The sequence below is a fragment of the Felis catus genome, chromosome C1 (assembly GCF_018350175.1).
Source record: "Felis catus isolate Fca126 chromosome C1, F.catus_Fca126_mat1.0, whole genome shotgun sequence".
NCBI lineage: Eukaryota > Metazoa > Chordata > Mammalia > Carnivora > Felidae > Felis > Felis catus.
Window position 1 is genome coordinate 98154111 of NC_058375.1, and position 16161 is coordinate 98170271.

A 16161-nucleotide genomic window follows, 5' to 3' on the forward strand; every position below is an offset into this window, starting at 1 on the left:
AGTGTTTCTGGTGTACACTGTGTTTTGGCTGCTCTTTCCCTTAGGTCAGTCCTCTGCAGTTTCTCCTTGCCTGCAGTGGGGAGTATTTGGACCTTGGCCAGAGTGTGTAGTGAGTTTTAACTAGGTGTGTTCTTGTCTGCTTGTTAAAATAGACTTGATCAGTTATTTACACTAGACCTGAAGCTTTGCAGCATTCTATTAGGTCAGCAGACTTGGTGCATGTGGGGGGGTTTGTGCTGGTCTTCTTGGGGAGGGGCCTGCTGCTCTGGTTCTCAGGCACACTTACCCTAGTAAAGAAGCACCTGCAGAACACTGGAGGGTGGGGCTTGGCATAAGTGGTTTAGGCCTTCAATTTTGGTGCTGTCCTGCTAACTGAAATTAGTTTACACTAAGGGATAGGGGAGGAAAATGATGTCGGCCCTCTCTCTTGTCCCTGGAGAGTGGAGTTTGCTCCCACTGCTGTCTGGGAAGCCCTCACGGAAGAGCGAACCATCTCCACTCATGTGTCCCAGGTGTCCCTCAGATCCCTGCCTTCACCCTGCCTGTGTTTGGGTGATCTGCTCACTCTGGCAGTGCAGTACACCTGAGTTTTATCTAATGCAGGATGGCTAAGATTACAAAATTCCAGGGGCGCCTGGGTGGCTCAGTCGGTTAAGCATTCCTCTTTAGCTCGGGTTATGATCTTGAGGTTTGTAGGTTCAAGCCCCACATCAGGTTCTGTGCTAACAGCTCAGAGCCTGGAACCTGCTTCAGGTTCTGTGTCCCTCTCTCTCTCTGTTTCTCCCCTGCTTGTGCTCTGTCTCGCTCTCAAAAATAAATACACATTAAGGAAAAGAAACCCTCCAAACTTTAGGGGCACCTGGGTGGCTCAGTCAGTTGAGTATCTTGATTTCAGTATCTTGACTCTTGATTTCAGCTCACATCATGATCTTGCAGTTTGTGGGATTGAGCCCTGTGTCAGGCTCTGAGCTGAGAGCACAGATCCTGCTTGGGCTTCTTTCTCTCCCCTTCTCTCTGCCCACCCCCCCCGTCCAAATAAATAAATGAACTTAAAAAAAATTTAAACTCCAAACTTTAGAGACCTGGCATGGAGCAGATCGATGCTGATCCTCTGGGGGAGGGTCTCGCCATGATGGGGCTGGTGCAGGTTTATCCCAGAAGGGCAGTCACACCAATATGCAGGAACTTTGAATTTGGAGTAAAGCTCAGCAAAAAGCCAATGTCCAGGTTAGCTGTCTTCAGCAGTTGTCTCTGCACCTATGCTAAGGAGCGGGAGAGTGTAATGGTGCCTGCTGGCTCTTTTGTCTGCCAAGAAGCAATGCCACCTCTTCCAGTTGTGCTCCAAGGAGGATCCGTCTCTCCCAGTGCATCCCAGGAGATCCTCAGATCTCGCTGTCTGCTCCCAGCCTTCTGCCCTCCTTCTCCACAGGAACACTGCAATGCCCACCAGGCTCAACGCCAGCCATGGTACAGACCTCTAAAACTCCAGTCTTTGAACTCTGATTGTTGTAAGAACTCATGATAATCAGCCCCTTTCATTTTCTCAATCAGTGGCTTTGGGAAGTGTTTTCCTTGTGCTCCTTCCTCCCTCCCTCTTCCTCTTTCCCTTCCCCTCCCTCTCCCTCCCTCTCTCTGTGATCAGGGCACCCTCTCCCCTGCAGCGCCTGAGATCCTTTTCTCCCCCAATCACATATCGCACCTCCTTCCTTCCAATGTCATGTGTACTCTTCTCTCCTAGTTGTGCAGTTTGTTCTGTCCTCAGATCGATTTCTTGGGTGTTCAGAATGATTTGATATTTATCTACCTGTATTTGAGGGACAAGGCAAGCCTAGGGTCCTCCTACTGTTCCCCTGTCTTAGCTCCCTTCAAGGGTTTTCTTTTCTATACATCCTCTTTTGTCTTTTTGATGATAGTTATTCTGACAGGCATGAGGTAGTATCTCAATATGGTTTTGATTTGCATTTTTCTGATGATTACTGATGTTGAGAACCTTTTCATGTAACTATTGGCTATTCATATATGTTCTTTGGAAAAATGTCTATTCTGGTCCTTTGCCCATTTTTTTATTGGATTTTTTTGCTCTTGAATTGTGTGAATTCTTTATATATTTTTGATATTGACCCCTTATAAGACACATAGTTTGCATATATTTTTTCCCCATTTTGTAGGTTATCTTTTCATGTGATCCATCATTTCTTTTGCTGTGCAGATTGACATAGTCCCACTTATTTATTTTGATTGTGTTGTTTGTGCTTTAGTGTTCTATCCAAAAAAATCATTGCTAAGATCCTGTCAAGGAGCTTTTCCCCTGCTTTTTTCAAGGAGTTTCATGGTTTCCAGTCTTACATTTAAGTCTTTAATCCATTTTTAGTTAATTTTTGTGTGTGGTGTAAATATAGGATAGTGGTCTTTTTTTCTTTTAGTATGAATATTTAGTTTTCTCAGCACCATTTATTGAGGAGACTGTCTTTTCTCCGTTGAGTATTCTTGGCTCCCTTGTAAAATAATAGTTGACTGTATATGCATGAGTTTATTCCTGGACTCCTGATTCTGTTCCATTTGTTTATGTGTCTGTTTTTATGCCATTACGATACTGTTTTGATTATTGTAGCTTTATTTTTATTTATTTTTTGATTACTCTAGCTTTCTAATAGATCTTAAAATCAGGAGGTGTGATGCCTCCTGCTTTGTTCTTTTTTCTCAGGATTGTTTTGGTTACTTGGGGTCTTTTGTGATTCCATGTAAATTTTAGAATTGTTTTTTCTACTTCTGTAAAAAATGCCATTGGAAACAATAGAGAATGCATTGAATTTATAAATGGTGTTGGGTAGTATGGACACTTTAACAGTGTTAACTCTTTCAACCCATGAACATGGGACATCTTTCCACTTATTTGTGTCTTCTTTGATTTCTTTCATCAGTGCCTTAAAGTTTTCATGTACATTGCACTGGGTGTTGTATGTAAGTGACGAACCACGGGACTCTACACCAAAAATCAAGAGCACACTTTACACACTGTATGTTAACCAATTTGGCAATAAATTATATTTAAAGAAAAGTTTTCATGCACAAATATTTCACCTCCTTGATTAAATTTATTCCTAAATACCCTATAGTTTTGACACTATTATGGATGGGATCATTTTCTTTTCTTTTTTTTTTTTTTTTTTAATTTTTTTTTTCAACGTTTATTTTTGGGACAGAGAGAGACATGGGATCATTTTCTTTATTTTTTTTAATTTCTTTTTCAGATAACTTGTTGCTAGTGTATAGAAATGCTATTGATTTTTGTACATTAATTTTGTGTCCTACAACTTTGTTTATTCTAGCAGCTCTTTGGTGGAGTCTTTAGGATTCTCTCCATATAAAATCATGTCATCTGCAAATAGAGATAATTTTTCTTCTTCTTTTCCATTTTTGATGCCTTTTTTTTTTCTTGTCTGCTTTCTTTGGCAGAGAAATAAGTGAATAGGAGTGGTGACAGTGGGCATCTTTGTCTTCTTCTTGATTTTAGAGGAAAGGCTTTCAGCTTTTCTCCACTGACTATGATGTAAGCTGTGGGCTTTTCATATATGGCCTTTATTATGTTGAGGTGTATTCCTACTTTACCTAATGTGTTAAGAGTTTTTACATGAAAGAGTGTTCAGTTTTTGTCAGGTGCTTTTTATGCATCTGTTGAGATCATCATATTATTTTTACCCTTCAATTCTGTTAATGTGGTTTATCACATTTATTGATTTGTGTATTTGAACCATCTTTGTATCCCAGGGAAAAATCCCACTTGATCATGATGTATGATTCTTTCAGTACTGTTGAATTCTCTTCACTAGCATTTTGTTGAAGATTTTTGCATTTGTGTTCATCAGGGATATTGGCCTGTAATTTTCTTATAATTCTCTTCCCCAGCTTTGTTAACAGGGTAACGCTGGCCTGGTAAAACGAGTTTGGAAGTGTTCCTTCCTCACTTTGGGAGGAATATTTTGAGAAAGAGTGGTGTCAGTTATTCTTTAAATGTTTGGATGAATTCCCCAGAAAAGCAATCAGGTGTTGTCTTGGACTTTTCTTATTGGGAGACTTTTGACAACTGATTCTTATTGGTCTATTCAGATTTTCTATTTTTTGATGATTCAGTCTTGGTAGGTTATATTTCTAGGGATTTACCCATTTCTTCTAGGTTATCCAATTTGTTGGCATATAATTGTTTTCATAGTCTCTTAGGATTCTTTGTATTTCTGTGGTGTTTGTTGTAATATCTCCTCTTTTAATTCTGATTTTATTCATTTGACTCTTAGTTCTCTCTTTTTTCTTAATGATCTAGCCAAAGGTGTGTTGGGTTTATCTTTTCAAATGATCAGACTTAGCCATTGTCCTTTTCCTTCTGTCCTCCTCCCCCCCTCCCATCCTCTCCCCTTCCTCATCTGTCTCTTTCATGTTTTTATACTCTGATCTTTGTTATTTGCATTCTTCTACAAACTTTGAACTTAGTTTGTTCCTCTTTTTCTATTTTCTAGAGATGTAAATTTAGGTTGTTTACTTGAGATCTTTCTTTTTTCTTAGTTGAAGGTGTTTACTGCTATAAACTTTTTCCTCTTAGAACTACTTGCATCCTGTAAGTTTTAGTGTGTTATGGTTCCATTTTCATTTGCTTTATATATTTTTTAAATTCCCTTTTGGATTTCTTCTTTGACTAATTGGTTATCCAGGAGTATCTTGTTTGATTTCCACATTATTTGTGAATTTTCCAGTTTTTCTCCTGTTACTGATTTCTAATTTCATACTCTTGTGGTTCTAAAACATACTTGGTATGATTTCAGTCATCCTAAATTTGTTAAGACTTGTTTTATGGCCTAACATATGAGTTACCATGGACATGTTCCATGTGTTTTGAGAAGAATGAATATTCGTCTCAGTATGTTTTATTGGATGAAAAATTGTGTGTATGTCTGTTAGGTCTGTTTGGTCTAAAGCATAGTTCATATTCCAATGTTTCCTTAATGATCTATCCATTGTTGAAAATGGAGTACTGTTCAAAATCACTATGAGATACAACCTCACACCTGTCAGCATAGCTAGAATAAAAAAAGATAAGAAATTACAAGTGTTGACAAGGAGAATAAGGAAGAATGGAGAATAAGGAAGACTCAGGCACTGTTGGTGAGAATGTAAATTGACGTAGCCACTGCGAGAAGCAGTATGGAGATTCCTCAAAAAATTAAAAATAGAAATAAACATATGATCCAGTAATTCTACCAATTACTCTAGCTTTGTAGTAAATCTTAAAATCAGGAAGTTTTTTTGTTTCTCAAAAAACACTAATTCAAAAAGATATATGCACTCTAATGTTTACTGCAGCATTATTTACACTAGCCAAGATGTGGGAGTGATCCAAGTGTTTATTGATAGATGAATGGATAAAGAAGACATGAGATACACACACACAGACAGACACACACACACACACACTGGAATATTGTTTGGCAATAAAAAAGAAAGAGATCTTGCCATATGTGACAATATGGCTGTATCTAGAGGGTATTATACTCAGACACAGAAAGACAAATACCATATGATTTCACTTGTATGTGGATTTAAAAGAGAAAACAAATGAATAAATGGACTCATATTTTACTTATTTTTAAAATTTTTTATTTGTTGAGAGAGAAAGAAAAGGACAAGCAGGGGAGGGGCAGAGAGGGGGGTACAGAGGATCCAAAGTGGACTTTGCACTGACAGCAGAGAGCCCAATGCAGGCAGGGCTCAGTCTCATGAATCATGAGATCATGACTTGAGCTGAAGTTGGACGCTTAACCAGCTGAGCCACCCAGGCACCCCTGAATAAACAGACTCTCTTTCTCTTTTTTTTAAGTTTATTTATTTTGAGAGAGACAGAGACAGTGTGAGCAGGGGAGGGACAGAGAGAGAGAGGGACTGACAGTCTGACAGTACAGAGCCTGATGCAGGGCTCGAACTCATGAAACCGTGAGATCATGACATGAGCTGAAACCAAGAGTTGGACGCTTAACTGACTGAGCCACCCAGACGGCCCTGAACAGGTTCTTAAATACAGAGAACAAACTGGTGGTTGCCAGAGGGAAAGTGGTGGGGAGGGGTAAAATAGGTAAAGGAGATTAAGAGGTACAAACTTCAATTTAAAATAAATAAGTCAGGGGCGCCTGGGTGGCACAGTCGGTTGAGCGTCCGACTTTGGTTCAGGTCGTGATCTCGCAGTTCGTGGGTTCAAGCCCCGCATCAGGCTCTGTGTTGACAACTCAGAGCCTGGCGCCTGCTTTGGATTCTGTGTCTCCCTCTCTCTCTGCCCCTCCCCCGCTCATGCTCTGTCTCTCTGTCTCTCTCTGTCAAAAATAAATAAACATTAAAAATAAATAAAAATAAAATAAATAAGTCATAGAGATGAAAACTACAGTATAGGGAATATAGTCAATGATATTATAACAGTGTTCTAATGATATTATAACAGTGTGACAGATAGTGACTACACTTATTGTGATAATCACTGAGTAATATATAGAATTGTTGAATCAATATGTTGTATATCTGAAACTAATTTAACATTGTTAATTATATTTCAATAAAAAAATTGAGGTACTGAAGTCCCTTACTATTATATTGTTTTTTGTTTCTCCCTTCAGGTTTGTTAGTATTTGCTTAATATATTTAGGTGCTCTGCTGTTGGGTGCATATGTATTGACAATTGTTATATGATCTTGATAAGTTGACCCCTTTATCATTATGTAATGACCTTCATTGTCTTTTGTTACAGCTTTTGACTGAAAGTCTATTTTGTGAAATAGACTGTTTTTTGTTTTTGTTTTTTTTTTTGCATGGAATATTTCTCTATCCCTTCACTTTCACCAGTGTCCTTAAAGCATAACTGAGTCTAGTTGGCAGCACATTGTTGGATCTTTATTTATCCATTCTTCATCCATTACCCATATTTTTCCATTCAGCCACTCTCCATCTTTTGCTTGGAGAATTGAGTCCATTTATATTTAGAGTAATTAATGTTAGGTAAGGACTTACTAATGCCATCCAATTGTTGTCTGGCTGTTTTATAGTTCCTTTGTTTCTTCTTTTGCATCTTCCCTTGTGAAATGATAATCTTACCTACTGGTATATTTTGATTCCCTTCTGATTCCCTTCTGTTTATCTTTTGTGTTCCTACTGTAAGTTTTTCCTTAGTGGTTACCATGAGGCCTCCCTAGACACTCATATAGTTCTTTTTTTTTTTTTTTTTTTTTTCAACGTTTATTTATTTTTGGGACAGAGAGAGACAGAGCATGAACGGGGGAGGGGCAGAGAGAGAGGGACACACAGAATCGGAAACAGGCTCCAGGCTCTGAGCCATCATCAGCCCAGAGCCCGACGCGGGGCTCGAACTCCCAGACCGTGAGATCGTGACCTGGCTGAAGTCGGACGCTTAACCGACTGCGCCACCCAGGCGCCCCCAGTTCTAATAGTCTATTTTAAGGTGATAATAACTTGTAGTGCAAACAAGTCCCTTCTACATTTTGTGTTTTCAGTCAGTGTTACAGTTTGCATCTTTTAATAATGTGTGTCCATTAACAAATTATTGTAGCTGTATTTCTTTTTTTCTCATTTTTAAAATTTATTTATTTAATTTTTAAGTTTTATTTAAGTTAGTTAACATATAGTGTAATGTTTTCAGAAGTAGAATTTAGTGATTCATCACTTACATATAACACCCAATGCTCATCCCAACAAGTGCCCTCCTAATGCCCATCACCCCTTTATCCCATCCCCCACCCAACACTCCTCCAGCAACCCTCAGTTTATTCTCTGTATTTAAGAGTCTCTTATGGTTTTCCTCCCTCTCTGTTTTTATCTTATTTTATTTTTCCTTCCCTTCCCCTATGTTCATCTGTTTTGTTTCTTAAATTCCACCTATGAGTGAAATCATGATATTTATCTTTCTCTGACTTATTTCACTTAGCAGAATATACTCTAGTTCCATCCATGTGTTGCAAATGGCAAAATTTAATTCTTTTTGATCGCCGAATAATATTCCATTGTGTGTGTGTGTGTGTGTGTGTGTGTGTGTGTGTGTGTGTACCACATCTTCTTTATCCATTCATCAATCAATGGACATTTGGGCTCTTTCTATAATTTGGCTGTTGTTGATAGTGCTGCTATAAACATTGGGGTGCATGTGCCCCTTCAAAATAGCACTTCTGTATCCTTTGGATAAATACCTAGTAGTGCAATTGCTGGGTCATAGGGTAGTTCTATTTTTAATTTTTTGAGGAACCTCCCTACTATTTTCCAGAGTGGCTGCACCAGTTTGCATTTCCACCAGCAGTGCAAAAAGGTTCCCCTTTGTCTGCATCCTTGCCAACATCTTTTGTTTCCTGACTTGTTAATTTTATAGCTCTAGCTATTTCTAATGCTTATTTAACCTTTATATGAGAGATAGTTAAGTGATTAACATACCACCTTCATACATATTAGAGTATTTTGAATTAGACCTTTACCAGTGTGTTTCATATTTTCATATGTTTTCATATTACTAGTTACCATCCTCTCATTTCAGCTTGAAGGACTACTTTCATCATGTCTGCATGATGCAGCATTGACCCAGCTTTCTGCACATGATCACTTGCCATCTATAAAGACCCACACTTGCCACACTTATAGGGGCAGGCATAGGTTGGCAGCGGGGTAGGACGTGTATGGGTGAGATGTGTGGAGTGTTGGGAGAATGCCCATTGGCCAGTTGAGGAGATCTTCAAGCAAGGTATCCTCAGCAGCTCTTGGGCAGGCTTTCCAATAGAGTCCATGATGTAGTTAGTAGGATCTGTCTCCCTTAAATACATTCTAAACTTTTGCTGCTATAGTCCCAACCCTCCTCACCCCTTAGTCTTATAGTTAACCTCAGTATCATGGATGGAGTGATCTTTGTTAAAATCTGTTGTCTTGGTGGGGTAGATGGTGGAAAACTCTTGCCATTTTGCTGACATCAATCTTCTCTTTTCCTATTGAAAGCATTTAGTATTGTATGCTATGCTCACCCTCAGTGTAGTTACCATCTGCCACCATACAGTGCTGTTATAATATCACTGACTATATTTCCTATGCTGTACCTTTCATCCCTTGACTTATTCATTCCATAACTGGAAGCCTGTATCTCCTATTCTCAATCACCCATTTTGCCATCCCTTCACCCTTTTCCCCTCTGGCAGTCATCAATTTGTTCTCTGTATTTATGGGTCTGTTTCTGCTTTATTTGTTTTTTAGATTCCACATAAGTGAAATCAGATGGTATGTGTGTCTTTGAGTTATTTCATTTAACTTAATACTCTATAGATCTATTCATGTTGTTGTAAATGGCAAGATCTCTTGCATGGCTAATATTCCAGTGTGTGTATTCACTTTTGCCATTTACCAGTCTCTCTTCAAGCTGTATTTCCTCATGCATTTTATGCAAGAAAGATAAGAATATCATGATTTGGTATATTCTACTTACAGCGTGGTAAGAGGGAGGCTGGGAAAAGGACAAAATTCATTTATTTTTTCAGTGAATCTCTTCTTTTTGTGTTTTCTGCTCCTTCAGGTGAATCTTTTCTTTCTTTCTTTTTTTTTTTTAACTTGTCTTTTGACTTTACTGCTAGTATGTTCTATTTATTGGCATGGATAATTAATTCTGTATGGGTATGTTTGTTGTACTTTCTTTATCCAGACTAGATAGACCAAAATGAAAAAAATTTAGTCATTTTTCCTGAAACTTTCACTCTCTGTGCATTTTATAGGCCTCTTTTTTTTTTTTTTTTCCCGGACTGCCTACTTATCTCCTCAGATTACTTCTAGTATACAGGTATACTAGTATACAGTATACAGTATACAGGTATACTAGTGACAGTTATTCTCATTATTATATGTGTCCACTTTCACCAGTACTATACAAGTGGTGATTAGGTTAAGAGCCGTATTGACTAGAATCAAATAAGCACAGGTCTACAATGGCTCTCATGCTGAGCCTCACTGGAATCAGAAATTATGGCATGTGATTGTATGTTTATGTTATTGAATTTATTTTGGAAGTTCTTAATTGTTTCCTTCCCCTGTTGACCATTTACACATCTTCTTTGGAGAATTGTCTGTTCAAATCCTTTGCCCATTTTTAAATTGTTTTTTGTTGTTGACTTATATTTTCTGGATATTAACCCCTTATTGATATGCTTTATATCATGTTTTTGTCCTCTTATTTTACATTACGTATTAATATTTATTTTTTCTTTTTCTCTAAATGTGTGTGTGGGTATCTTGTTAATTTGAAAGGTGTGTGTAGTATTTTCAGTTATTTTACTGGTTACCTTTGTATTTGTAAACAGTGTATCTAACACTTCCTCCTACTGCTTCTTCCTTTGCTTATACAATTTTGGTATTAATTTACATTGTCAAGATTAATAAACACATGTATTTGTTCTGTAACCATGATTCTGGTATTTAATTTGAGCTTTATATTTACATAGATTCAGTTCATCTTTTCTTTTTAATTTTTTTAATGGTTATTTATTTTTGAGAGAGAGAGGAAGACAGAGCACGAGCCAGGGGAGTGGCAGAGAGAGAGGGAGACACAGAATCTGAAGCAGGCTCCAGACTCTGAGCTGTCAACACAGAGCCTGATGTGGGGCTCAAACTCTTCAACCATGAGATCATGATCTGAGCCCAAGTCGGATGCTTAACTGACTGGGCCACCCAGGCGCTCCCCCCACCCCCGCCAATTCAGTTCATCTTTTATATGAAACTATTTTCTTAGTTCTCAATTTTGATCCCAGTCATTATGGCAGTCCGTATTTTAACTTCTGTTACTTGCCCATTGGTATGACCAAATTGTTACTAGATGACAGTCAAATTTAATTTTCCAAAATTTGTCTCTGTGGGACTGTGATAAATCACCTTCTCTATATCTTCCATGGTTTAATGGGACCTTAGTCTCTGCCTATGTGAGATGTGACATTTGATTTGTATTTGTTTACATTCTTGATATGGAGGAAAATAACAAAGTCTTCCAGTTGATCCTTCCAAATTTAAAACCCTCATTCTGTGGTTAGAACCAGTATGGGGATTATGGCACTTACTGAATTTAAACTATCTATCAAACTTTATTCTTAGGATCCAAAGAAACGACCATAGATTAGGTTTATAGTTCCATGGGCTCATTGTGAAAGTAGACTTGATTAAATGCCATTTTCACCTGATCCCAAAACGCCTGCACTTGATCTAATGAAATAATAGTAAACATTATGGGTGTAATAAATGGGGTTAATTTATAGTCAGTGTCCACTTACCCATAAGTCTTAGTGTTTCAGCGCACAAGATACTAGAAAATACAGTATTTATTTGTGATACTATTACAAAATCGTTCCACAAGAGTTACCAGGCTTTCTTTTAATTTAGAGGGTTCTAGGTTTATAAATTTAATTTGTTCAAGTCTGAAATCTGGGTATAGGCCTGTCATTCTCTATTCCTGTGGCTGAAGTCAATCCTCTGTTGGCCAGTGTGTATTACAGGCATATTTTAGTTACTTAGATTGAATAGGGACCTTGGTGGACTGCCCGTTGGTATGGTCTTAAGGAACTCAAGATCAATTAACCACTCCCAAAGATACATGTTTGTGTATGAGCTAATAATTCCCACCTTGGAAACATGTTGTATTAGAATAGACTGTACTAAGATCTCCAGACCAGTAAAAGTCTCCAGACTTTAATAGAGTCATTGCAGTCATAAGAGGTGCTTTTGCCCTTCTGTCTTCTAGAAGCCAAGATACATATTCAGAGAGGCAGTGCAATTTTGCTGGTTTAGAGGATGTACTTTACTCTAGAAGATAACATTCTAGTCCCTTAGTAGAGACCCCAGTTGTCACTATAACTAAAAATCAACCATTGGTGGTTGATAGGATACATAATAAGAATAGTGACTATTGTTAAATTAGTTTACTGCCAGCTTCTTTGTGGTGAAGTGAGTTTTTTGGTTAGGAGCAACACTCTGGGATAGAGAGCACAATGTACAAGAGGCATTCAGTGAGGATTGATATTGGCATAGGCATCATGGGCAGGCACGGCAAGTTTGCTTAAAGTTCTGTGTGTCCCTTCTCTTAGTCCTTTAAGTTCCCCTGGGGCTGTAACAATTCTGTTCTCCAGTTGGCTGTCATATTAAAGGCATAATACATATTCTTTTCTGTAGGCCAGGGGTAACTTTTTTTCTATACTGAGTACACATACCCTAATCTCCAGCAAAAGTGATATATTATTTCCTAAGTATTTTGTACTCTTTTTTCCCTCATCCTTGATTATCTCATGTTGAAAGTTCATTATCCAAGGTCCAACTGAGATGTATCCTCTCTCAACACAGAAAAATTGAATTCTGCATCTAAAGGCCCATAATACTTGGATCTCTTTATAGCTCTTCACAGTTATTACTTGTGTGTATTCCTTAGTTTATAATCCAATTCATCTACTTCATTTTACAAATGAGAAAGTTGATTCAGAGTTTTAAAAGACTCAGGATTCCACAGATACATACTAGACAGATCAGAATTTTTAAAAAAGATAATCAAAACTAAATAACGGGCTCTATAGAAAGAAACTAATTTGCTTTTTTTTCATTATTTTCTAATATTTAGAGTTTAGCATTCTTTGTTGATACTTCTCAGCAAAGATTTTGATAATAGCATTAATTTTTGATAACAGTAATGACTGCATTGTGTGTACTCATTTTTAATAGGAAAAACTCAAAAAAGAGACCAAAGAAAACACAGTTCTTCTCAAAGAAAAAAAAGACAAGGTAAGAGTTTTATATAATTCTCGTGGTTTTTCTAACATCTACCTGAAAAATTTTTTTGATCATAAATATGTAATGAACATCTAATATTCATTTCTAAATATAGAATGTGTTTAGAGTATACCAGTATATATCATGTATTCTTATGGAGTTATTTTGATTCATGTATAATTCCAGTAATATAGGCCCATTATTTAGATTAGTAAATGCCATATATTTCATTTGGGGTTCTGGATATATAAATTACAAATGAAGAAATAATACAAGAAATAAAAAATTTTAATAAGCTTTTATTTGCTATGCCTTATTCCAACAATATTGAAATAGCACAATCTTTATATGTAATGACTATTAGGTTTATGAAACACTTCTGAGTTTGGGAAAATTATGCCTCAGTTTCTTCATCGATATAGGGATAATTAATAGTATCTATTTTTTAACGTTATAAGGATTAAATGAGATAATATTTGTAAGGCATTTATAATAGAGCGTGGCACATAGAAAATGCCATATAAGTGTTTAAAAAATACAGTGATGAGCACTGAGTAATGTATAGAATTGTTGAATCATTACATTGTATACATGTAACAAATATAATACTGTATGTTAATTATATTTCCATTAAAAAAGTAAAGCAGAAAATCGTGAATGTTCTGTATGTAGGCACACCTTGACGATAGTGCAGGTTCAGTTCCAGATCAATGCAGCAAATACCACAGTAAATGAATTTTTTGGTTTCCCACTGCATATAAAAGTTACATGTATACTATATTGTGGTCTGTTGAGTGTGCATTATGTCTAAAAAACAGTGTACATACCTTAATTTAAAAATACTTTATTACTTAAAAATGCTAACCATCATGTGAGCCTTTAATGAGTAGTAATCCTTTTTGCTGGTGGGGGGTCTTGCCTTGACATTAATGGCTGCTGACTGATCAAGGATGATGGTTGCTGAAGGTTCGAATATGTGACAATTTCTTAAAATAAGACAACGATGAAGTTTTCTTCACTGACTCTTCTTTTCACGAATGATTTCTCTGTAGCACGGGATACTGTTTGATAGCATTTTGCCCATAGTAGAACTTCTTTTAAGATCAGAGTCAGTCTTCTCAAATTCTGCTGCTGATTTATCAACTAAGTTCACATCATAGTTTAAATCCTTTGTTTCATTTCAACAATCTTCACAACATGTTCAAGAGTAGATTTCATCTTGAGAAACCACTTTTTTTTTTTTTTTTTTGCTGATCCACATGAAGTGACTCCTCACTTGTTAAAGTTTTATCATGAGATTGCATCCTTTTAATCACATCTTCAGGCTTCACTTTTAATTCCAGTGTTTTTGCTGTTTCCACCACATCTAAAGTTATTTCTGCCACAGAAGTCTTGAACCCCTAAAGTCATCCATGAGGGTTGGGATACATTCTTCCAAACTCCTGTTAATACTGATATTTGACCTCTTCTATGAATCACAGATATTCTTAATGGAATCTAGAATGGTGAATCCTTTCCAGAAGGTTTTCAATTTACTTTTTCTAGATCCATTAGTAGAATCACTATCTATAGCAGCTGTAGTCTTACAAAATGCACTTATTAAGCGGTGCTTGGGTGGCTCCATCAGTTAAGTGTCTGACTTTGGCTCATGTCATAATCTCACAGTTCATAAGTTCGAGCCCTGTGTCAGGCTTTGTGCACACAGCTCAGAGCCTGGATCCTGCTTCGGATTCAGTGTCTCCCTTTCTCCCTGCTCTCCCCTACTCACATTATGTTTCTCTCTCTCTCTTTCTCTTTCTCTCTCTCTCTCTGTCTCAAAAATAAGCAAACATTAAAAAAAACGCAAAATGCATTTCTTAAATAACAAGACTTGAAAGTCAGAATGACTCCGTGATCCATGGGCTGCAGGCATCAGAGCAGTAACCTTGTACATCTCCATCAGAGCTCTTGTGTAACCAGGTGCATTGTCATGGAGCAGTAATATTTTGAAAGGAATCTTTTTGTCTGAGCAGTAGTAGGTGTTAACAGCAGGCTTAAAATATTCAGTAAACCAGGTTGTAATCAGATGTGCTGTCATCCAGGCTTTGTTCTATTTATAGAACATAGGCAAGTAGATTAGTGTAATTCTTAAAGGGCCTTAGGATTTTCAGAATGGTTAATGAGCACTGGCTTCAATTTAAATTCACCAGCTGCATTAGCCCCTAACAAGGGAGTCAGCCAGTTCTTTGAAGCTTTGAAGCCAAGTATTGACTTCTCCTCTCTAGCTATGAAAGTCCTAGATGGTATCTGCTTCCAATATAAGGCTGTTTCATGTACATTGAAACTCTCTTGTTTAGCATAGCCCCCTTCAGTAATTAATTAGCTAGGTCTCATGGATAATTTCCTGCAGCTTCTGTATCAGCACTTGCTGCTTCACCTTGCACTTTTATGTTATGGACATGGCTTCTTAAACCTCATGAACCAACCTCTGCGAGCTTCAAACTTTTCTTCTGCAGCTTCCTCACTTCTCTCAGCCTTCATAGAATTGAAGAGATTTAGGGCCTTACTTTGGATTAGGTTTTGATTTAAGGGAATGTTGTGGCTGGTTTGATCTTCTATCCAGACCACTAAAATTTTCTCCATATCAGTAATAAAGCTGTTTTACTTCTCATTTGTGTGTGCTCACTGGAAGTAACACTTTTAATTTCCTTCAAGAACGTTTTCTTTGCATTTACAACCTGCCTAGCTGTTTGGTTCAAGAGGCCTAGCTTTTGGCCTATCTAAGCTTTCAACATGCCTTCCTCTCTCTGAGCTCAATCATTTATAGCTCATGCTCTTTTTTTCACTTGAACACATAGAGGCCATTGGAGCATTACTGATTGGCCTAATTTCAGTTTTGTTGGGTCTCAGTGAATAGGGAGGCTCCAGGAGAGGGAGAAGGATGGGGAATGGGTGGTCAGTGGAGCAATCAGAACACGCACAGCATTTAACAGTTAAGTTAGCCATCTTATGAGGGTGTGACTCATGGTGCCCCCAGACAATTACAACAGTAACATCAAAGATCACCAATCACAGATTACCATAACAAATATAACGATAATGCAGGAGTTTGACATATTGTAAGAATTACCAGGATGTGACACAAAGAGAGAAAAGTTCCAGTAAGTGAGCAAAATGGTTAAGGAAAAATGTTGCCAATAGGCTTGCTTGACACACAAACAAAAAACACCAAAAAAAACCACACAGCATCTCTGAAACACAGTAAAGTGAAGTGTAATGAAAGGACATATGCCTGTATATGCATCACTAGAAATGTAACCTTCAGAAAAGAATGAACTGGTAGGAGAATATATACATTTCTATGACTTACTA

The 16161-nt window shown here is 37.3% G+C and overlaps 1 protein-coding gene across 6 annotated transcripts in view; it reads left to right on the forward strand.

The window, feature by feature from the left end:
* The window catches only part of SYCP1 (synaptonemal complex protein 1), a 118968-nt gene that overhangs the window by 85235 nt on the left and 17572 nt on the right, over positions 1–16161 (forward strand). For all 6 annotated transcript variants that reach the window (XM_023259021.2, XM_045033317.1, XM_023259019.2 and 3 more), the window contains one exon: positions 12763–12822. In XM_023259021.2, coding sequence (XP_023114789.1) covers positions 12763–12822 — 60 coding nt within the window. The remainder of the gene's footprint in view (positions 1–12762; positions 12823–16161) is intronic.